Source organism: Macrobrachium nipponense, chromosome 41, assembly GCF_015104395.2.
Source record: "Macrobrachium nipponense isolate FS-2020 chromosome 41, ASM1510439v2, whole genome shotgun sequence".
Classification (NCBI taxonomy): Eukaryota; Metazoa; Arthropoda; class Malacostraca; order Decapoda; family Palaemonidae; genus Macrobrachium; species Macrobrachium nipponense.
The window spans coordinates 19496592-19521468 of NC_061102.1; the positions used below are offsets into that span (position 1 = coordinate 19496592).

A 24877-nucleotide genomic window follows, 5' to 3' on the forward strand; every position below is an offset into this window, starting at 1 on the left:
TATCCTCACTGATTTGTTGAAATCTTGCTGAATAAAATCTCACATAACTTGATGAATTTACAGAGTAAACAGTCAATTCAAAACCGACTTGTTTACGACCTGTCTGAGGTTATGTCCTGTCCACGGGCAGTCTTACAGTGGAGAGGGGAAAGTCACGAGTATGATGACGTCAGAGATGTTTCTGGAGGAAGTGAAGAAGGTCCAAGAAGAGGAAGAAGAAGAAGAATGGCGAGAGAAGGACGCGTGTGTAAAGGCTCACAAGGACATGCGTGCAAGTATCAGGAGTTAACGACCGTTTTTGTTTTGATTTCGGATGCATCCACATGCTGGTAAGAAAACTCTCAATAAGTTGGTGAAGCATTGTTGTAGTATGCCGTAATTAGTCATTATATCAAAAGAAATTTCCAACCATCGTTTCAATCATTTCCTCAAGTAATCGCTCAATATACATCACAAAATTTGTAACTATTTGGTACATATTAAATGCCAATTAATATGCTTGTACTTGAGTCTCTTTACAGATCCTATATATATATATATATATATATATATATATATATATATATATATATATATATAATATATATATGCATGTGCGTGTGAGTGCTGGTTTGTGTGCTAACACGTGTACTAATAAAATACTTGATTTAAGTTGGCATATGTATATATACTTACTTTATGTTGGTATATTTACATACTTACTAGGCCGAAACCTATTCATAGAATTGAAAATCTGAGATAACGCTCTTCTGCTTTTGCAATAATTGCATTTGAACACCGGCCCCCCAAAAGATAAACCCATGTCGCGGGAGCGGTAGGGACCAAAGTGGAATATCCCTTTGAAGATGATGATGTAGATTACTACGTATTATTATTATTATTATTATTATTAGATTTATTTATTATTATTATTATTATTCAGAAGATCAGAAGACGAACCCTATTCATATACGGTGCTCGTTAGGAAGTTTCACAGCCTGAAAAGGTGAGATCTGTAACCTCCTACATTATTATTATTTTTAGCCGGCTGGTCCTTCTATACATCTGAGCTTAACAGCTATAGGAACTGTTACGTATATGGTAATAAGATGAAGGCTTCCTTCCAAGAAATTCCTACAAAGAGAAATCTCAGACAGCCATAATGGGGGGTTTCCATGTGGATGTTCGTCTTACAGTAATATTTCCAAGTTAAGAAACGAACAATTAGGAAAAAGGACCAGAGACAAAGAGGACCGACATAGGTACACATACCACCTTTATTCCTTGTTGATATGTGTACCCATACCGCTGCGATCAGCACGTTTAAAAATAACAGTTATCATAAGGGAAAAATCCCTTATATACTAGAAGATTCTCAGCTAAACAAGGTAAAAAAAAACCCAAACAAGAGAGAGGAAGGTCTGGAAAACCTGAGGCATCATGAACTATGCAATATCTACAAGACCCTGAAGGTAGAGGTGTGTGGTAGTGACAACGATTTAAAATATTGAAGTATCTCAGACAGCTGAGAGTTTATATTCCAAAGTGAATAATATATTATATATAAAAAAACACCATTCACCCCATCAAACCTTAAGTGAATGACCCTGAGGACGGTGTAATGAAAGTATATGGAATTCCACAGCACACAAAACACAAGTTTACAGTTGTCATTATGGGCGTGTTTGCGTTATAATAATCCACAAAAACATCGCATAGACATGATAATTTTGACTAAAGAAGGAGGAGGAGTTTCAAATGCTTACGCAAGTGAACACTACATCTCGAAATGAAAAATTTGATAGTGAAAATGAGTGGAAAATGCAGGTTGATAATTTCCTAACGATAAGATGACCGGAGATCTCAAAACGAATGTCCGTAACCATGTATTGCTTCAGCTAAAATCATTGCTGAAGAGAGTCTGTATGCACGTGAACTGGCTTCTAATCTGTGTGGCGGTTCAATCCCTCTCAGCCAGGTATATATATATATATATATATATAGATATATATATATATATATATATATACATATAGATATATATATATAGGACACCTGTTGAATGGGGGGGGGGGGGGGGAAAGGGAAGGATGAGATGGGACCACAACTAGGAGGCATATTATGGGGATGGAGTTTCAAGGAAGAAGAGGGAGATCAAGAAAGAGATGGAAGGACTGTGTGAGAGAGGAGTCTTACATGAGAAGGGAATTGATGAGGTAGAAGCGCAGGATAGAAATAGATGGAAACGGCGACCCCATATGAAAATGGGAACCAGCTGGGAAGAAGATATATATATATATATATATATATATATATATATATATATATATATACATATATATATCTTCGCTGTCTTCAAGTACTTTGACTATTTTTGATTAAGCTGATCCTATCTCTCATGCCAATAACTTGGATGCCAAGCTTGTCATGGATAGATCAGATAGGTCATCTAACAAAATCTCTCAAAAAAAATTGTCATATTGTTAAGATACTACAAATCCTTTCCTTCATCTCAGTTATTAAAGTACTATGCCTGGACAATCTCTCTTATATTTGAGATTCTTCTTTTGTCTTCCTCCTATAAAACGCAGAATTTTAAGCCTCACCTCTCGATCCTCTTCTTTGTTACAAAATAATATTTAATAGAAAGAAAGACAAATCTTTCTTCGCTATTAGTATTATTTTGGTTAATATATCACCAAGCTCAGACTCCATACATATGCAAATAAGTAAACTAACTGTAAACGTGGCTATGCTCAGAATATATGCTCTCTCTCTCTCTCTCCACTTACACACACACGCATAAATGTGCGTATATACATATAGTTATACGTGAATATATGTGTATATGAAATAAATATGTATAAAATTAGTATAAATATATATATATATATATATATATATATATATATATATATGTATATATATACATATATAGTGTGTATGTGCGTATATACATATAGATATATGTCAATATATATGTGTATGTGTATAATATATAGTATATATATATATATATATTTATATATATATATATATATATATATATATATATATATATATTATATATATATATATATATACTATATATATCTGCTACAGTGTTTTACAGAGGATGGATTAGTGGAAAAGCAATGTGCTTTAACTAGTTAACAGCTTACACAAGTCAAATCAGAAATACTTGTGGTTTGTTGCAAGCTCCTCTCTCTCTCTCTCTCTCTCTCTCTCTCAACTCAGGATGTATTATTATCATTATTATTATTTTCTGATTGCATTTTGCTTACTACTATTTGCCATTATATTTGTGTGTCAAAGACTATATATATTCGAGAAACGTCAGCATTCCATGCTTAAAGAATTAACGGGATTGATCATGTCTCATTTCGAACAATCTTGTCCACTGCATAAGTTATTCTAGCTGAAGCTTTTATTTGTTTGTATAAATAATGTTAATCATCACTAAATCTTACACTTGGCAACAATGCTAGTAAGCACAAATAAAACCCTTTTCCAGGTTTTAAAAGAATTTTAAATGGAATTACCTGCTCTGTATCTTAAAACTCATGGATACCTGAAGGAAAGAATCCTGCAGTAAAGTATAAAAGAATTATCCCCGTGGTGCGCGCGCACACACGCACACATTATATCTAAGTGCCACTTCCACCAGATACATGTGTATTTTCAAAAGCCACAGTGACCTCTTCACCTAGCGAATTCCTTAGTGTTTAAAACGAATTTATCATTACAAGCCTTCCTATATATATATATATATATATATATATATATATATATATATATATATATATATATATATATATATATATATATATATATATATATATATATATATATATATATATGTGTGTGTGTGTGTGTGTGTGTGTGTGTGTCGTTTATCTGTGTATGTGTTGTTCAGTATACGAATGTACAAGTTCGTATTAATAACAGATACTGTTTCTGTTATTGTGTACACAGACACAATAAATTTATCAATATGTCTGATTTCTAAAGAACCTGAAAAATTTATATATACTTAATTTTCATGCCATCAGGCGTATGTTTTATCATCACTACCTTTAATTGATTTGTCAAGGTTCAAAGGACATGATTTGAACTCAACATTATGTATTTGTGATTGTAGTGTTGGAAAAATGTTCTTATCGGTTATGTATAAGATTGTATTTAAAAGTTTTTTTGTTTAGTAATATTATTTCATTACTTCAAACTCAAATTCCTCCCCAAAAATGGAAAAACTTTAAAATAATATATATATTTTTTTGAAATATGAGAATTAACTGTGTTGGGGTCATATAAACATTAAAATACAAATTTATTTAAAATAACATGATGAAAAGTCATCAATTTTCTCCAGATAAATAATGAACAGCAACTATAAATATTAAAATCATAACAATATACTAATCAGTTAGAAAAATTCGTGAGGGAAAAACCAATTCAAGTATTTTATAGGTGCACTGAACAAAAACAATTCTCGAACAGAAACACAAATGACGTGAAGAGATTTGTAATGTCATGCCATATAGAGAAAGCATAAAATAGAAAGTATAAAAATAGAGATCATAATGGAAATCCACACTGGAAAAAACAAAAAACAAAAGCAGAGATATCATATAGCTCGAGTGTGTGCGACTTTCACGAAGTCATATGCCTATAGAGGTTAGTTCCACTGTCCAAGAATAGGAAGTATAGATACTGTGATTTCAGTCTGGTCTCATGGCGTAGAATGTTTCTGCAGAGAGCACCACACTGCTCGTTTACAGTTGTACAGTTGGGCTTTGAACATTCGTGCAAGCACAGTATGTGCTGTTATGACAGAGGACAGTATTCATGCATGTTTTGACTGGTATGCAAGAATGAAGAATGAATATCCGAGAGAGAGAGAGAGAGAGAGAGAGAGAGAGAGAGAGAGAGAGAGAGAGAGAGAGAGAGAGAGAGAGAGAGAGAGAGAGAGAGAGAGAGAGAGAGAGAGTGCATTATACAAGTACCTCAACATCACCACTGAGAAAAAGGATAACGCAATCACATCATGCACAAGAACAAACATCGACAAAAACATCTCGTATTATAAAGATAACCGGGCAGAAGAAGAGGGCAGGCATGAACTGCTTGGAGACTGAAGTACAGCAGCAGCAGTAGTATTAGTAGTAGTAGTACCTTTTCCATGCTTCCGGAGGGGGGAGGGGGTGGGGGACGGGGAGGAGGTAGAGGGAGGTCACAATGAGACGTGCTTGTGTGAGCCAAAGTGGGAGGCGGAGACTGGTGACGCAATCGAGTGTGCAAAGGTTGAATGAAAAGAGAAACAAAAGTCACACAGGATCGTTATATAAAAAGTCACGAGAACGAGAGAGAGAGAGAGAGAGAGAGAGAGAGAGAGAGAGAGTTAGAGACTGTGAAGAGACAGACAGACGGACGCACGTACAGTGAGAGAGACAGAGAAATAACAAAAAAGAGGGAGATGAAAGAGACAAGATCACAGAGAGAGAGAGAGAGAGAGAGAGAGAGAGAGAGATAATAAATAGGAGGATCACCTTGCAGGTCTGGGCAATGGCGGCGTCCTGTCAAGGGGTGGCAGGGTGGATCGGCGGTTTGGGTGAACTTGGGGCAGAGACGCGGGCATCAGAAGCAAGTGGGAGCCCAGTAGGGAAGTTGGCGAAGTGGCGGGGCCTGTGGCTTGCTTCGTACCGCCGCCTCCGCCGCCGCTCAGGGCGCCACCTCCTTCGCCTTCGCCTCCAGGCTGAGCACTAAACCACAATTCCCATATTTCACTCATTAAAAGGAATGCAACTCAAACCACGCCAAAAAAAAACTATAACACCAACATCAACATCACAACAACAACACCTATATAACCTACTACTCTTGGGTTTCTGTTTTATTTTATTTTATTTTTTTTTTTTGAAAGAAAAACAAATTATTCAATGATCTCTACAGCATTACTTTCAGATGATCATTCTTTTTTTTTTTTTTTTTTTTTTTACTTCATGGCATTATCAACGGTTCTGTTAAGAAATGAGTAAGGGGAGATAAGAGCTTCCAGTTTAAAATTTACATGGCATTCCACTTACACAATACACGATGGTCTCCATATATATATATATGTGTATATATATAAATATTATACATATATATATATACACATATATATATTATATACATATAGCTTGCGTCATGAAAGGCTGCTAACATTCCTTTGGATCTTAATTCAAAAAGTATCCAAACTTTATTCGCCAGAGGAGACCCTTGGGATCGAAGGAAAGAATAGTCATTACAAGATGGAAAAGATATTGGAAAAACTATTCGAAACTAGAGGTTACAACTTTGGTCAGGTAGAAGAAGGAATATAAAGGCTAAGGGAATTTACTTGACGGTCAAAATGTTTTTGGTATACAGTCCAGTATCTCCCGCTGAATAATATCCAAAGTCAGTCTTGTAGAAATGGTAGAAGAAAGAGACCCTACAGAGAAGAATGACTGTCGTTGGGGTCGGATACAGGGCAAAGAGCACCCAGATCTTCCTCTTAGACTCCAAAAAAGGGCAAATGACCAGTGAGAATGAGTTAGAAGGCTACTGAGAACAGAAAATAGCAGCATTGTCAACCGAACCGATAGGAAATAGCACTCAGGAGGTGACCATAACAGTTCTTCTTTAATAGGAGACAATTGAAGAGATATGAAATTAAACCGAGAAAGAACACGGAGTTTACCTTGAATCATAATTTTCAATTGAAAATAAGAAGCAGCAGATTCATCGACAATAACATGAAGTCCGTTTCGTGACTCGGATATGTATTTTAAGAAAAGTCGGTTGTGAGGATTTAAACACAAAGGTTGCAAGAAGCTGCTACAAATACTTCTGCGCTTCTTGAATAAAAATTCAATTTGGGAGTGTGAGTAATCATTGAGATACTTCAAAACAGTATCAATCACAACTACTCTTCAAAGAAGAGACCTTTAAAAAAGACAGGGTAATTCGCATAACCAGTTGGCTAAAAATCGAAATCAAGCTTCTATTTCTATTCATTATGAAATTTTTAGACCAAGATGTCCATAAGGCAACATTTAAAAAATAGTTAAAGGTCCCAAAAACTTGTAATTCCACTGACATACTTGTACAGTCACAGAGCAAATTAGTTGCACACTGACATTCATACAACACAAACACACACATATATATATATATATATTGTGGACACATTAAATGAGAGTGTTTGCATGTGGGTACTCTTCGTGTACATGCATTAGTTAATTACAGTAACTTTAATTTAAAAAAACAACGTCGAAGGAACGCCCATACCAGGAACAGCTACAATGCACCAGGCAAGGTCTACTATATTCCAATGTCGTCAGCCTCAGGTCTGGATATACGTATATATATCCCATACTCCTCTACGACTTTATCAGTACTGAATCTAGTAGTGTTTCTCATATAGGTTCGTCATTATATAGATTCCTTTTAATTTTTCCCAACCGATTCTTTCACTGAATAATGCAAACATTCTGAAATCAGAATACGTACTTTTATGTCCAGGCCAAGTTTCTTTCATTCCAGCTAAGCAATACTCTAAATTTTAAAAATACTCTAATATAAATCACATCTTCCCTCGATTACAAACTATTTTCACTGCCATTCAGCAACATTTCATCTTTTTTTGTGTATGTGCCAATACAAAGAAAACTATGGCAGTTGAATTTTTGGTGGGCTGAACATTTATAGGTAATTCGTTCTTTCAAACACCCTACTACCATTATAAGAAATATCTATATTTTGTAATTAAATTTTCCTCAAGGATAAACCACTGGAATCGATATACTACATACATACATACATACATACACACATATATTTATATTTATATATATATATATATATATATATATATATATATATATATATATAATATATATATATATATATACACACACACACACACACACAAAGTAAATGCTATATTTCAGAGACCAGCTGTCTCTCTCCTCAGGCATTACCTGTCTGACGTTTTATGGGCTCCTTTCATCAGATGAAATTCTGTTTCAACAGAATATATTTCACAGATATTATATAAATATATTATATATATATATATATATATATATATATATATATATATATATATAAGAAAAACAAGAAGAATGACTTCTTACGTATGCAAGTTAACCTTGTACGAGCATGTACCTAATTACTAGAATGACATTTACAGGAATAGTTAGTATGCATGGTACACTGACCAACATGACATGCCTTCATTAAAATGGACACTGTGCAAAGGAAACTAATCCTTAATAACATAACGCAGTTTTGAAGCTTCTTGGATAGCATCAGACTTTTGAATAATATGCCATTCCACTTTATCTCTCCACCACTGCAAGAGTTAGCACTGATATAAATTCCAGGCAGAAACGAAGAGGAATAAATAAAAAAAAAGGAGAAACTGGTTGCGTGCAATCAAGTCAAGTGAGCAATATGCTGAAAAGCACGAGACTTCATCAGAGATGGAGCCACGCCCTCCACACAGAAAAACCAACACTTCCTCACGTTTGCTTTTGATCTTGTTTGGCTTTCCAAACCTTTTAATCTTTTCCCGAGATTTAACGCATTATCTGAGATATCTACGACGTTTAAAATCAATTACTTGTTCTTTTTTACACTTGATACACAACAGTGAAGCCTTTTAGTGACACCAAACTATTACACATACAGCAATTTGTCAACGAGTACTAATGTTATTAGCCACCACTATAATACTGCTAGGTGATCCTCTAGAATCTAGATAGATAGTCTACCCAAGTATGACTACCAGAAGGACCTCAACCGTGACTTGACACCATTAAATGAGTTATTTGTGGATACCTGCAGCTTTGATCATGGGGAAGCTCTTGAAATATCAAATTAAGAAGCAAATGTCCAGTAGAACAGACGGGTAAGATAGCAGATTGGGACTCTGTAGAGGAACAAGCTTTAATCAATATGCAGTGCCTGCATATTGATCGTTTAACTAAGAATCTGCTTCAGGCTTTTGCCAAAATGATCAATAAGGGTGTCCCTCCCCTGACATGAAAGGTGACCGTCCATCTCTTTGTCTACATAATCTTGTTCTGTTACACGAGGTGATATGTGACTCGCAGTCTAATGCAAATTTCAAAGAACAACAAACTTTTTGAAATTTGTTGGATCATAAAAAAAGGAGTATTGCGAAGTGCATTTCAGTAGCCACGTTAATTATTCTGTTGAGTAACCATTTTGGAATAGTAACTGGATGCTGACTACTTTTCAAAATATCGTATGAAAACTTACAGCTGACTGAGATCCAGGTAACTTACCTAGCGGAATCTAGTATGAGATACGGCTTCAACTAAAATAAAACATGATTTGGATACTAGTATATAATGAAAAATAATATATGTATGAATAACTCAAATCTAAGGTTCTCCATCAAATATTCCAGGTTATAAAATCATGAATATCAAAAATGTATAAATGTGTATATTTGTAGCACAGGGAAGCATTACTGTAATATAGCAGACTGATCTAATAATCAATTTCCCAATTAACTGTCAACAACATGATGAGAGTTTACAGAAATGTCCACGTACTTTTATAAGCTCTCAAATACCTTTGGAAAAATCTATAACTAAAGGTATGATAAGTGCATTGGGCCACGCTAGGATTCGCACCTGTCTCTTTTGGGTTTCATATGTAAATAGACACTGACTTATCCATTCAGCCAACAAGATAGATATTAGTTGATTTCGACAATGCTGTACATAACTCTGTACAGATTCAACTGGATTCTATATATATATATATATATATAGTTAATATATACTAATATATTATATATATATAGATTATTCATAAAAACATGTGTATATGTCCGTATATATATAGACATAAATATATCTACTGCATTTCAACAGCCTACCTGGATCTTTATCTTTTAGAAAAAAAAATTCAGGTTAATGGAGAAATAATGGGGGCTTTGGGTACCCAATATGAAACCTTTCTTTGCAACAGAATAAGTTAACTTGAATATTGGTGGACTAAGGGTATTGAAATATAAGAAGACATACTGGGGACGGCAAACATAAGTTATTTAGTGGCCTTGATGACCTCTTAACCTCTTGTTATCGTAAAATGTTTGGATGTGTAGGTTGGCTAAGGCACTCATCACGAGCTGATATTCTACCACTGAAGACTTACAAATTCCTTCGAGAATAGGTCAGACAGAATGATAACTGGATCCCCTCTGTTCGTAAAGCCCCTTTTCCCTCGACTACACAAGCATTGAATTGCCTAGCCTGTTCTATATGTACTCTTCTCTCTTCATACATCTTGCAATGCTTATTTTACTGAACCTTTAGCCTCCACAAGGGGAAAGACCCTCTGAAATCAAGCCAAAATCCTCTGGTCTTAGACGGCGATGTAGCCTCTGTACTGCTGCCTTTCACTGCCTCGGGTTCAAGTTCTCTTCCTTGCGACTACTAACAAACACATCCTTCAGTTCCTCTTAATCTTGTCTGTTCGAATGGTGTATGGGGCTGGGTTAACGAAAGGGCCGTGGCAGCCTGGCCGTTTATCGAGAGATTGTCTTGTCCTTGTCTGAATCTTCATCCTCAATCTTCGTTTCTTCTGTCGAAATGGGGTACCCTAGTATGGTGCCTCGACTCCACCATTCTGACCGTATTTTATTTGACGTTCTATGGTCTTGTGTATGAATTCTGTTGGTCTTTTTTCACTGTATTTAGTCATTTTCATGCTCATCTTGTTATCGTCATCATAATCAAGTTTGCTTCCAAGTATGAAAATAAAAACCCTTTCGCTGGTTTCTGTCTATATAAATATTATGGTCTTTCAGTGAGGCGTCCATCTGAGCTCCTCACTTAGTACGTCTTCAAGGAAACCAATAGTTTTTATATGATGTCATTCCTAAGCCAAGGCAGTGTAGAGCAGTAATGAGTATATACCCAGCTTCTAATAGGTCCTCTTATAAATGCGTGTGTCTTGAAACTCGGGTAATAAAGGTTTGTGTATGTAATAAGAATTGTGATTTGTGTTCCATCACTTGCAAACCAGACTTGGGCGATGCAGCACTTGCCTGTCTTGTCAAATGACCTTATAACACACAGAAATATGACAGAAGGGCTGTTACGCGTTTGTTGGCGATTTCAGTGACTCCCATAAGGAGTAGTTGGTTTGTTTCTTTTACAGATTGCCATGGCTTAAGAGCGTTTGACTTTGCTCCTGAATCTTCTGCCAGCGAATCAATGAAATCTTACACTATATGATAATTCCTTGAACAGGGTACTACCGATTTTCTTGGCCTTATCAACAGCACTGATGGTCTATTTACTAGGTTTTTCCTTTTTCTCCAAATAAGGCTGATTTTCCTTACTGGAGCACTTGGGCTTGTAGCATTTGCTTTTCGAAAAGGGTGGCTAACAGTACTGATATTTTAATGAAACACTTTTCCTCCCTACGAGTGATCTGAACCTGGTTCAGCGGGGCCATCACTTCATGAGACGGAAAATTCAGTCATTAATGTTCTTTCATACAACACGGGTTTTGGTGGAACGCGTAACAAACTTGCTATTATGAGAGATAAATATATGTTAAGAAGTCATTGCGGCCATCACAACAAACATACATACACACACGATACACTCACACCTCTCTCTCTCTCTCTCTCTCTCTCTCTCTCTCTCTCTCTCTCTCTATAGACTATATACATATATATATATATATATATAAAATATATATATATATATCATACACACATAGAAGGATTCATACTCTCAATTGTTCAAACAATAGCTTAATTTAGGATTATACTGTATATATATATATATATATATATATATAGTATATATATATATATATATATATATATATATATACACACACACACACACGCTGTGTATGTGGGGGGGGGGCGGTGATATGTTAGGATGTATTGTATAAACTAGGTCACAGGTATCTAATAGAACAAAATATTTCAGAAAGAGAGTATCATTATTTACGTTGGTTGTTGAGAAATTAATGTTCATTCCTTGTAGCAGTAAAGTAAAGCATTGTACTGTTTCTATAATATAAAAAAATTCTAATAGCATCCCAAATGGGCAAAAAACATTAATATAAATGGAGAATTTCTGTAAAAAAATAAATATTTTAGACTTACAACAATTAATTCTATATTCTAAGTTTTTAATAAACGAACAAATGAAGATTTTATTATTAACAATAATAACAATAATAAAAATTATCATAATATAATAATAATAATTTTAAAAACAATACAATTGTATGAAGTAAAGTTTCGAAAAGTGTAATTTTAGAGCATCATGTTATGATAGAAAGAATGAAAGGATTAACTTAATGAAAGTTGAAATATTTGTTTTTGTCTTTGTCATTGGGGCGCCTGTTGTTTATTTTCAATATAATTAATGTGTGGTTTAGGGTAATACCCATATATATCGTTACTCCTATCCTCTTTTTGTTACTAACACCCCATACTATTCTTACTATTTCCATATATACTACAGTCATCTCCGTTAGTGCATTTAGAAGTTTCAGTAAATTGGTTTTCGTAATCAAGTTAGTTTGTGGAATGGCATCATCATCATACTCATAAGTCTGGATCATTCTCATCCTCCAGCTGGTGACCCTAATTTCCTTCTCCTCTTTTTCTTCTTGCTTATGATCTTATTAATCCTTCACCTTCTGCTTATGATCTGGTCTCTTCTTGGTAGTGGACTGGATCCTTTTATTTTCCCTCCTGCTTACAGTCTGATCCTAATTCACCTCCTTTATCTCTTAAGCTTGAACCGAGGATCTTGGTTTTTCTTTGCCCATGGTCATGATCATCCTTTTTCTTCTCATGACCCTGAATCCTTTCTTATTCCTGGCCAGGGTCCTCGTCATCCTGACCCTTCTGCCCATGAACTGCTTTTTCCTCCTGCTCATAGCCATGATCCTGTTTTTCTCCCCGCTCTTATAGCCGTGATCCTCCTTTTACTCGTGCTCATAGCCATGATCCTCTATTTACTCCTAATCATAGCAATGATCCTCTTTTTACTCCTGCTTATACACATGGTCCTTTTTTTCCTTCTGCTTATGGCTATGATCCTCTTTCTACTTCAGCTCATAGCCATGATCCTTTTTTCCTCTTGCTCATAGCAATGATCCTATCTTTCCTCCTACTTATAGACTTAATCCTCCTTTCATACCAGCTCATAGCCATGATTCTTTTCTTCTGCTTATAGCCATGATCCTCTTTTTACTCCAGCTCATAACCATGATCCTTTTTTCCTCCTGCTTATAGCCATGATCCTCATTTTACTCCTGCTCATAGCCATGAACCTCTCCTTCCTGCTGCTCATAGCCATGATCTTTTTTTCCTCTTGCTCATAGCCATGATCTTTTTTTCCCTGCTCATAGCTATGATCTTTTACCTGTTCACAGCCATGATCCTTTTCTCCCACCAGCTTATAGCCATGATCCTTTTTCCCTCCTACTTAATTCCCTGATCTTCGTTTTTTCCCCTCTCGATTTTTTATTTCATCACCCACACCTTCCCCATTTGTATTCGTATACGTTGTGCATAGGAAACTGCACAAAGTTTCTTTTCAAAATTCTTTTCTTCCCCTTTCTCTAGTTTACATTATAATCACACAAAATGCAAATAACACCAGCTTAAAGTTATAATTAAATTTCATCATGAATTATTATCTAACCCTCACTATGGCACTACTGGAATGTTTTATCAGGAAAATTGCAGTTCTGAAGAGTCTCCACTAATGAAAAAGAAAAGAGGTCACCCAATGGTCTGTGTATCGAACGTTTCTTAAAATAGGGTTGTCCGAAAACGTTTATCAGGCTCCTGACATGCAAGAAAAAATAAGGCAAATCTCCTTACTCTCTCATTACACTGGGCTGAAATGGTTTTGGTAAATGGTCAATGTAATAGCAACAACAATAACATTAATAGTGTATATAAGATTTCCAATAATAGTTCTAATATTAAAGAATCTATTTAACAAAATGCAATGAATTATGCAATTCAAAAATATCTTCAGAGTAATAACCAGGAATTGAGGAAAAAATGACACTTCATTTTTAGAAAAAACTACATAAAATCTCTGTTCACGTTTTGCTCAAAATTTTTAAGTATCTACATAATCACGTCCCTTCAAGTGCGACAATACACATCACTGCATAAACAGAAAAAACGTTACAGAATGCTTCTCAAAAATTCTACTGATGCCTATGCTGTACATCAGCTTGCAAATAGACCAATCTACAGTACTTTCTAAAAGTTCAGTTGCATTTCGGCACAAAAGGTCTGTGGTAATGGACGCTGAAAGTATCTCTCCAAGCCAGTACTTGGTGGTCAGTGACTTCTGTGTCGATTTACAGGTTAATAAATATGAGACTGATAAATAAGCGAAAATGTCAGTGGACGGGAGTTTGTCTCTTCGTCAACAAATAACTTTGTTAAACATCAGAAAGAGGAACGAACACCAATGAGGATGTTTGTAGCCTTAACTTTGTTTTGCTTGTGGGCACTTTACTGTATCTTTATGTATTTATAAATACTATAAACACGAGTGTTTATTTATAAACTCTATAAAAGAAAAATATACGTTACTGTAGAATCAAGTATATGCAATTTAAACTGTAGACCTATAGCCTAAGCGTAAGTAGCGTGCGTCTCGTTCAAGAATACAACCTGAGCTTCGTTCAACAAACTCAGGTGAATCAGTTACTTTACCCGAAACAGAAATACTCATCGACTTATTAACACAGACTGTTTGTGTCGCTGGAAACTACTTGACTGACTACAATATACAAGTTTCCTTGATATAAATAGATACTGTACCTACTGGTCTAGCCAAAATCTACTCACCAGGACGTGAATGCAAAATTCAGATAATGATTTCTCACTAAACAAAATGGAAAAAAATGGAACATTCTATTATAATGATCTTCATAGCTGGAACGAGTTTCATTTTGTACAAGTGGCACTGTCCCCCTCGTCGATGTGGTTGGTGGTGGTAAGGGTGGATCTCAACCGTGCTGGGGAGCTAAGACTTGGAGGAAGGTGAGAGGGTAGGGGGGGGGGGGGAGGGGGGGAAGTGGGAAGGGGAAAGTGGGTGTGGTCGTGGGTACGGGGGATCAGGGAGGTCAAGGGGGACATACACCCAAAAACTACAGCGAGAGAGGAAGAAAGTCCAAAGCCTTTTTATTTTATTTTTTTTTTTTGGGTTGCATCTCTTCGGCTGTCCTGCTGTGGGTTCGTTTCACACGCCACCACCAGATGTCACTGCAAACCACAACCAGCTGATCCAGCTTCTATTATAAAAGCCTCATTCTCAAACTCTAAGAGTCCAGGCAGCCATTCTTAGGAGATCACTCACGGTACATCTGCCGATCTGTTTTCTTTACTCACATTCTAGTCTGTTTCCACGAGCATATCTATTTGTTCAATTCCTTCTAATTGGTAGGTTATCAGAAAGAATGTATTAATACATTTCTGGTTAAATCCTACGGTATCTCTCTCTCTCGTCTCTCCTCTCTCCTGCTCTCTCTCTCTCTGCTCCCTGCCGGGAAGCGTGAGTGAAAAATCCACCCACAGCAGGTCAATCCCCCTGAGATGCACATAATAGGCGATAACTAGAAGTTAATCTATAAATATTTGTCTATCTATCTATGGATCTATCTTTCTATATATACATAATAAATATATATGCATATACTGCAATTATATATATATATATATATATATATATATATATATACATTTATATACATATACATATATATAATTCTTGAAAGGACAATATATAATAATCACTTCTGCTTACATCAAAGCATGTCAATAATAGTAGCAAAATAGTAGCAACAGCTGCAATACCACGATCTGACCATGCCAGAGAGAAACAGAGGTAGTAATAGTATATATATATATATAGAGATTTACCGTCATGCACAAGCGAGAATATGGAGCAAGAGAAAAAGCTGTTGCAAGGCCAAACAGTTACTCACTTGGTCCCCCTCAATAGTTAGAATCATTGTCATTGTCATAATCATTTTCGTAAGAGAGAAGAGAGAGAGACCTGGAAATCGGAAAGATGATACATAAAATTGGATATGAGATAAAGAGAGAGGGAACATAAGTGAAATTGGGAAAAGAAAAAGAAAATGGGAAAAGAAACAGAAAATGGGAAAAGAAAAAGAAAATGGGAAAAGAAAAAGAAAATAAGACAAGAAACAGAAACCGAGAAACGAAACAGAAAACGGGAAACCAAAGCATAATGACGAGACTTGACAGAAATTAGGAAACTGTGTGGCGTTCAGTGTTTGGATGGATGATTCACATGTGCAGCAAACATCCACCGAGGAACAGAATTTGAAATGAACAGACTGCAATAGGTGGTTAACAGACGCAGACACACTGTGCAACAGCCGTGGCATTTAGGAGGAAAGCAAATTGGTGCTGAACACGAGGACAAGGGAACTAATAATAATAATAATAATATAATGAGGAGGATACTGACAATAACAAAAGTCATAATGAAAATGAGAATGATGGTGGATAATGACGATGATAAAATTAAAGATGATGGCGCTGACACTGTTCCTAAAGAATTATCCAGGAAGAAAACAATAATCCCAGGGCTGCAGAAATAATTTGGAAACTTTGCTGAAGAACCTGAGGACAAATTTATTTCAAGAACAAGTAATTAATAAAAGCTACAGTCTGTAAACAGTAAATAACGTGTGGCCCATTTCATGCGCCAAAGGTCCTATAGGGAGGCCTTCAAAGTCTGCGTGTACTTCTTTCATTAAGGAAATGGATGTCATAAAACTAATGGTAAAAGGGCATATTTCTTTTTTATAAATATACGCAAGGTACATAGAATTGTCAGAATACATATAAACACGTTTTATGTATGTACGTACGTAACTTTAAAGGTCTATAAAATTCTCGCTGTTGTTGCAAGGGATCAATGAAATCTCTTTGGATAAAACCGAGTCTTTACGGGACTGATATATTCCTGAAAACCTGCTGCATGAAAGATAACATCCTTTTATTCAGTATTCCAACGAAATTATGCACGTACGTACACAAACACGAGAGCGCACTCACCCACCCAGCTCCCCTCACAAACACATGTGTATATATGTATAAATCATGTGTATACATACATACATACATACATTTATATATATATATATTGTATGTATGTATGTATGTATGTATATATATAAATATATATATATATATATATATATATATATATAACATATACATACATACTACATACATACATACATACTACATTCTATTAATATATATATATATTATATATATATATATAATATATATATAATATATATATATATATATATATATATATATATATATATATATATTGTACAAAAACTCTATACCTCACGAAGTGATTGTTTGATTACTCTTTGTTTGGAGAGATCTATGAAAAACCCTTTGGATACAAAACTAAGCCTTTTGTGGAGCTGATGTCCAACGGTTCTTTGCAGTTGGTGTATTGGTAAAAAAAAAAGAAGCTGAACCTCTAGTGATGATGAAGTCAGTATATTTGATATTTATTGTTAATAACCAAAACTACCTTATCAAATAACTGCAGAATAAAAGTATTTTGATCTTCTGATGCTCATTTACCTAGTGAAGATAGATTCACCAACTCTGTACAGAAAATGGCGTTTACGAATTATAATAATTTTTGTTTAAATAGTGTTCGAAAAATCTCCAAAATTTCATCTGAATATTGACATTGTATTGTTTTCCAAGTAGCAGGTGGTCACGGCATTGTCTTTAGCAAGGGTGACAAGGGCCAGAAAAGCTCAGAAAAAGCTTCATTTCTTACTTTTAATCAGCGTAATCTACAGTTCATTTTCATGAAATATTCCATTAAGAAAATGAACTATTTTGTCCCGAAAATAGCACTAATTTCTGTTCTGCAAAATATTTAGACCTGAAAATAGCACTAATTTCTGTTCTGCAAACTATTTAGACCTGAAAATAGCACCTGCTTCTCTTCTGCAAACTATTTAGACCTGAAAATAGCACTTGCTTCTCTTCTGCAAACTATTTAGACCTGAAAATAGCAACTGCTTCTATTCTGCAAACTATTTAGACCTGAAAATAGCAACTTCTTCTCTTCTGCAAACTACTTAGACCTGAAAATAGCACCTGCTTCTCTTCTGCAAACTATTTAGACCTGAAAATAGCACTGCCTCTCTTCTGCAAACTATTTAGACCTGAAAATAGCCCACTTCTTCTTCTTGCAAACAATTTACTAAAAAGACTGAATAAAACACCTGCCAGCTTTCTTTCTGCAAACTTATAGACGAAAAACACCTGCCCTTCCTCTTCTTCAAAATATTTAGACTGAAAATAGCACTTCACTTCTCTTCTGCAAACTATTTAGACTGCAAATGGCACTGCTTCTTCTGCAAAACTATTTAGACCTGAAAATAGCACCAGCTTCTCTTCTGCAAACTATTTAGACCTGAAAATAGCACTAGCTTCTCTTCTGCAAACTATTTAGACCTGAAAATAGCACCTACCTCTCTTCTGCAAACTGTTTAGACCTGAAAATAGCACCAGTTTCTCTTCTGCAGAAGCAGAAGAATTTATCTTTTACCCAAGGGAAAATAAAATTAGGGATGATGTAGGCTGCAATGACTATGGAGGGAAACAGGTACATGTGCACAGCTTTCTATATATTACGTTTTCAAGTTACGTTTATGAGACTATTGCCTTGAAAAGCCCTGTGAAAAATTTCTATTGCTCCTTTAGATCATATATGCTATAGCTGTAAGCTGTATAGCTAATTTGGAACTCAGAAATGAGCTTGAATTCCGTAAAATAATCAGCATCAGACTCAGGACAAATAGAAAATTTACAGTTTACTTTTCGATAAACTACCTACTGGGACGTCACGCCATAAAGTAGTTGTCATTAATTAAACATCAAATTGGACTTTACCCTCACCTTCAACGTATTATAATTTTAGTAGCCTACAGATTGTTGTACTTGGAAACATTCTTATCAGGTATATATTACAATTTATAACATCAATGATAAGCCTATTTAAGGGTGGATGCGTGTATGAGAAAACGTACTTATCCTCTGACCAACACTCAACATTTTCTCTTCCGATTTTATGGTCCTTTGGATAGTGTACATCAATGAACTTACGGAACTGCCGAAAAAATGTTCTAGAAAGAATGCGCTTCCACAAATGGTGTTTCTTATTTAATAACTTTCATGCATATTCAGAGATACATATTTGTTAAGTAGAAAACTAAAATAATCCTATGCATAAGCAGTCTATTTATTTATTTATAATGATAATGGTGATGATGATGATGATGATGATAATGATGGACATTGATGAGATAACCAAAACAACTAAGGTGGCGACGAGGAGGTCATTTTCGCCACAAAAAATAAATAAATAAATAAACATATAAAAATAGAAAAAAGATTGATGCCTGAAAACAATCCGAAAATGACATCAAAACGTAAATAACAACGAAGTCCACGTCACCGATGACAAATATCAACAACTTGAACAACAATTTATAAAAAACAAAAACAATAATAACAATAAAAATAAAGAGCAATTATATCAGTGGAGGAAAAAAAATGCAAGGTGCCAGCAAATCAGAAAGGGAAGAAATTCATAGCAATATATATCTCTCTTTCAGAAGCAACTTTGGTGAGGCTAATCATCACACTCTACTACGAATGGCAAAAATAAAAAAAAAAAGTAAATGAAGAGCCGATCATATTAGTATAATTCTATGATGGATTGTGGGCGTAACGAGCGTCACTATTCAAGTTTTTTTTTAATTATTTAACTAAAGGTCTCATCTGCGGCTCTCTCTTGAGTCTCAAGAAAGAAAGGCGTCTAGTTTAGCATTCTCTATGGCTAGGTTTTTTTTTAAATCCTTTTTTTTAGACGAGCATAACTAGAATTAGGTAACAGTTGTAAACATGGCTATAATGGTAATGTAAGGCTGTAGCATTCATGATACTAATAATAATAACAATAATAACAATAATTATGATACTAATGATGATATAAAAGAAATGCCTTTATTTTGTACAATAGCTTTAGGCAGGTATGCTTTGTGTTTCTAAGATAATGGAGAATGGAGAATGAAGCAGGGAGCCGGGGTGGGAGGGGGGCGCAGAGGGAGACGGGAGGAGGGGGGAGTGGGGGGGGGGGGGGAGTCAGGTTGTGCTTACACGATGACATGAAGACATCTCACACATACAGTAAGAAACAGCTGAGAGACAGAAAGAGACAGAGAGAAACAGACAGAGGGAACGAGATGAAAGTAGTACGTCTTAAGAAAGAGACAAGGGCAATAAAAACAGGAAGAAAACGGAAAATGAAAGAAGCAAAGGCTGAAGACGAAGATGAATGACGTTCATACGAACTAAGAGAAAAAAAAAGATAAAAAAAAAATGAAACGGAAGCACATGCGGTCAAGGGGGCTGGGAAAGCGTGCTATGAGTCACTACTACTGTTCAGGCGATCTTGATTATCTCATTTTTTTAAAAAAATGTTAAAGAAGAAGAAGTCTGCTTCTTTTAACTGTCTTTTTTTTTTCTATGGAGGAATGAAAATGCTTCACAAACCATACCTGTCTCTCTCTCTCTATGATTTTGGTTGACTTTTGCCCCCTTTTTCTGGCGTTTTAATCCCTCTTGCCTTTCTTTCGATGGTGAATGCATGAACCCGTATGCCTAACACTGGAAAAATATCAACAAATAATATTTCACTGTGAAGCAGAATTTAAAAAAAAATGGGTCTATTTCTTGAATCAACTTGATCTACTCTCTCAGGACCTTTTTGTAACTTTGAAGGGAGCACGAAAGGGCTGATTTAAGACGATCGTCATTTGTTTTGCTGCGGTTCTAAAAACTATAGATGTTAAAACACATACAGAGAAGCACTGACAGTTCTTTATTTATTTTTGTTTTCAATCACTAGGGTGCTTGTTTGAGAAGGAAAGAAGTTCACAACTAAACACTGCGCACAGGCGGAAGTGAGGAAGGAAGATACGAAGCCATCAGTATCACATACAGAGAGTATACACTACTGCTGCTTGCTATTTGCCTAGAGATAATAGTTAGCACAATGACCAACATGCTCACTGACTCTATAGTGCCTTTGGGAAGATGGCGCCACTGTCTCTGTTAACGGAAGAAGATTCGCAACTCAAAATAAATCTTCAACTGTTCATATATTCGGTGTTTGGCTGTCACTCTCTACTACAGAAGAACACTCACACGCGCCTCAGTCAGTTCAATCACTCGCAATCTATAAATACCACTGTAATCTATAAATGCCACCTACAAACTCACACAAACACACACACTAAATTCTGGTTGTTACCTGAGGCAAGGTCCGCCCCTTAGAGGGAGAGACAGAGTGCCAATTTGAACCTCATACAAAAGTTCTGTAAGGCAGAAAACAGGCGACACCGCATTAGATTCGGACGAATCACAAGACAAATGATTCTGTTTTCTTCTTATCTTACTGATGTACTTTAAAACAAAACACATCCTTCTATTCATGATTTTTTTTTTCATAAAGGGTCAAGTTTTTATCTGTCCCAGCAAAACAAATGACTACATCATTGGTAACTTTAAATAGAGAAATATACTGCTTGACTATCAACATCTGGGCATAAGTGTTCATTCATAACAATAGCATTAAGGAGCAACAGTAAAGGGTTTATTTTCTAACATGTTGAAATAATGAATATATAACAACAGACTGAAACAACAAAAGAAAAAGTTTAACGTCAAGAGAACATTTAGGGTCAAAGAGTTCCCTTACTGATGGAGTGTGTTTGATTGTATTTCGATATCAAATATAGTTATATCCTCATTTAACAAACGAGACTGGCTCTTGGGCAATGAAGTACCAATGACAACAAAAAATAAAACAGTGATAGCCGTGAAGGTGTGTTTCAACTGATAAGAAAAACAGAGCACCACCACCACCATATTGTTCACATGTGCATTTTTTTTTACAAAGAGGAGGGCTGGAAAGGGGGCGTGGGAAGGGGGAGAAGCGAAAGGAGGAGGAAATAGAGGGGAAATAAAGCAATAAAGCGAGGAGGAGGAGGAGGAAGAAGAAGAACCATCAAGGAGAAGAGTCGAGATCATAAGTGAGGCAAGGTTAGAAGGAGCTGAGAGAAACTAGATCAAGAGACAGTGAGAGAAAGAGAAAGAGAGAGCAAGAGGATGAGATAACACGAGTCAGAAGAGGCGCGGGAGGGAGGGAGGGAGGGAGAGGGGAGAGAAAGAGCGCAGGGCGGCAAAAGGTGTAGGATAAAATAAAAAAAAGGTGTCATAGGCAAACCCTCTTTGTCACGAAGAGATGACTTACCCCTTGTCGTCAGGCTCCCCCATGATCTTGTTCATCCCGGCGTTGATGGTCTTCCCGATCGACCTCAGCGAGTAGTTGGAGGCCTCCTTGGACGCCTTGGCCGAACTGACTTCTTGAGGGACGTCCGCCTCCGCCTCGGGCTTCCTCATACCCACGTAGGTGAAGAGGAGGTACAGGATGGAGACCAAGAAACAGCCCCAGGGAATGACGATGGCGTAAATCAAATCCTGCTTGATGCCTTCGATGTCCAGCTCCGTGATGACCATGACGCGTTGCTGCTTCGAGTAATAACAGGGGAAAGTCCTGCCTGGAGTGCTGTAATTCCTATTGAATTCGGTGCAGTTGACTTTAGGAGGATATCCACAACCTTTCACATTTGGGTAGAGCTGGGCACCCAGGATGTCCCAGGTGATGCCATCGATGAGCTCTGGGTCGGTGTAGTTTGTGGCCGCGAGCTCCCCACCGGGGTCACGCTTGTAGTTGACGTAGATGTGGGAGCATTTGAAGATCTCTTTGGTGCAGCCCTCGCGGCATGACGACCACGAGCAGTTGCTGAGCCCAGTGCGGACTTCAGAGTTCCTGGTGACGCAGGTCACCGGGTCGGGGTCGAATTCGGCGAAGATGGTGGAGAAGGCAGGGTCGATGACGAAGGGGACGAGGAAGAGGAAGGCGAACGAACTAAAGCTAGCAACGAGAGTGAAAAGGGCGGTCAAGTAAAACCGAACAGTATCTCTGAATCTGGTCTTCTTCTTCGGCGGGTCCGTGCCCGCATTTTCGGGGGTGGGCGACTCAATTTTGCCGGTTTTAGCAGTATATTACTACAGGGGAAAATGATGTCCTGAATCACCTCTGGACTGACCCACTCGCCACGCAAATATCCAACGAAATGTTCTCTCCACGAAGACCTATAAAACAGCGCCTTACGCCAGGGGTTCTTTCGGGTGCCTTCTTCAGGGTGTGCTGGCGACGCTATGGAGGGTGTAAGTGGGAGGGCAATTGTCAAGGGCTTTCTTTCCTCCTGCCCAGCTCACAAATGCCCTCCACCCCCCTTCACTTGTGTATCATGACATCAACCCAGTTATTGGTCACCTGCTGACAGAAAAGTAGTCATGAGTGACATCAGAACCGAATGAGGCTTCTCTGGGAGAGTCATTAGAAAGAAGACGATATGAAGGAGGTCCATTACTGAGAGAACAAAGATATACACCACAAATCAACCATGTTAACCACAAAGGTCATAAGGATAAAAACATTTTAAAAGATAAGATCTATGTTAGAATTAAGGCATTACAACGTTCATATTTCTGATGATTAGAATGACACCTCCTTGTAAACAAAGCACAGTATCAGTGTGACTAAATAAAACAGTATCAGTGTGACTAACAGTCATTCACAGTGTGAATAACAGACGCTTTGCAGAGAAGGTCTAGAAGAAACCTTTGCTTAAGTGATCATTATTCTTATTATTCTCATTGTTTTGAACAACAGACACTTACTCCACTTGGTTAAAGCATGAAGACAACGTCAGAGAGCTGGAAACTATAAAATATAGGTGAATATAAAACACACAACGCAAAACATAGAACAAAAGACAATCGGAAACTGAACAAAAGACGACTGGATATAGAACAATAAATAACTGGACACAAAACAAAAGACAGTTGGAAACAGAAAAACAGAGCTGGAAGCAGAACAACAGAATTAAAAAAAAAATTTACTGAAATGAAACAAAGCACCTGGAAACAAAACCAAACTTGAAAAAAGAACAGCTGACGACTGGATAACGAACAACATACTTTTGGAGATGGAACAACAAACAGCTGGAAAGAGAACAAAATTCAGTTGGGTGAAAAACAACATACAGGTGGAAACTGTGGGACAGGGAGCTGAAGTGGAACAATATACACCTGGTAATAAGACAAAATGCAGGTGCAGGTGGGAGCCCAACAAGAACAGAAAACTGGAAGTAGAACAAAAGAAAGTTGAAGAACAAAATAGATAGCTTGGACTAGAACAAAAAACCACTGTAACAATAACGGCAGCTGGAAGCAGAAAAAAATATGACATTAAAAGATAAGACAAGACAGTGAAAATGAGAGCTAGAAACACAATAAAATACAACAAAATAGAACAGCAAACAGCTGGAAAAAGAGCAAGACAGCAGACGACAGAGGAAAATGCAACTGCAATCAATCAAAATAAATCTGGAAATATATATATATATATATATATATATATATATATATATCATATACATATATATATATATATATTACCATATATATATATATATATATATATATATATATATCTATATATATATACATACACACACATATATACTATATATATACATATATATACTATATATATATATATCTATATATTACAGTACACACACACACAAGTACAACAAATGACCT

The 24877-nt window shown here is 36.3% G+C and overlaps 1 protein-coding gene across 1 annotated transcript in view; it reads right to left on the bottom strand.

Moving 5' to 3' along the window:
* Positions 1-23269, bottom strand: part of LOC135212563 (protein tipE-like) — a gene marked incomplete at its 5' end in the record, with an annotated part of 35563 nt that extends 12294 nt beyond the window's left edge. The window contains 2 exons of the mRNA XM_064246107.1: positions 5529-5741; positions 22455-23269. Coding sequence (XP_064102177.1) covers positions 5529-5741; positions 22455-23269 — 1028 coding nt within the window. The remainder of the gene's footprint in view (positions 1-5528; positions 5742-22454) is intronic.
* Between the last annotated feature and the right edge of the window lie 1608 nt (positions 23270-24877).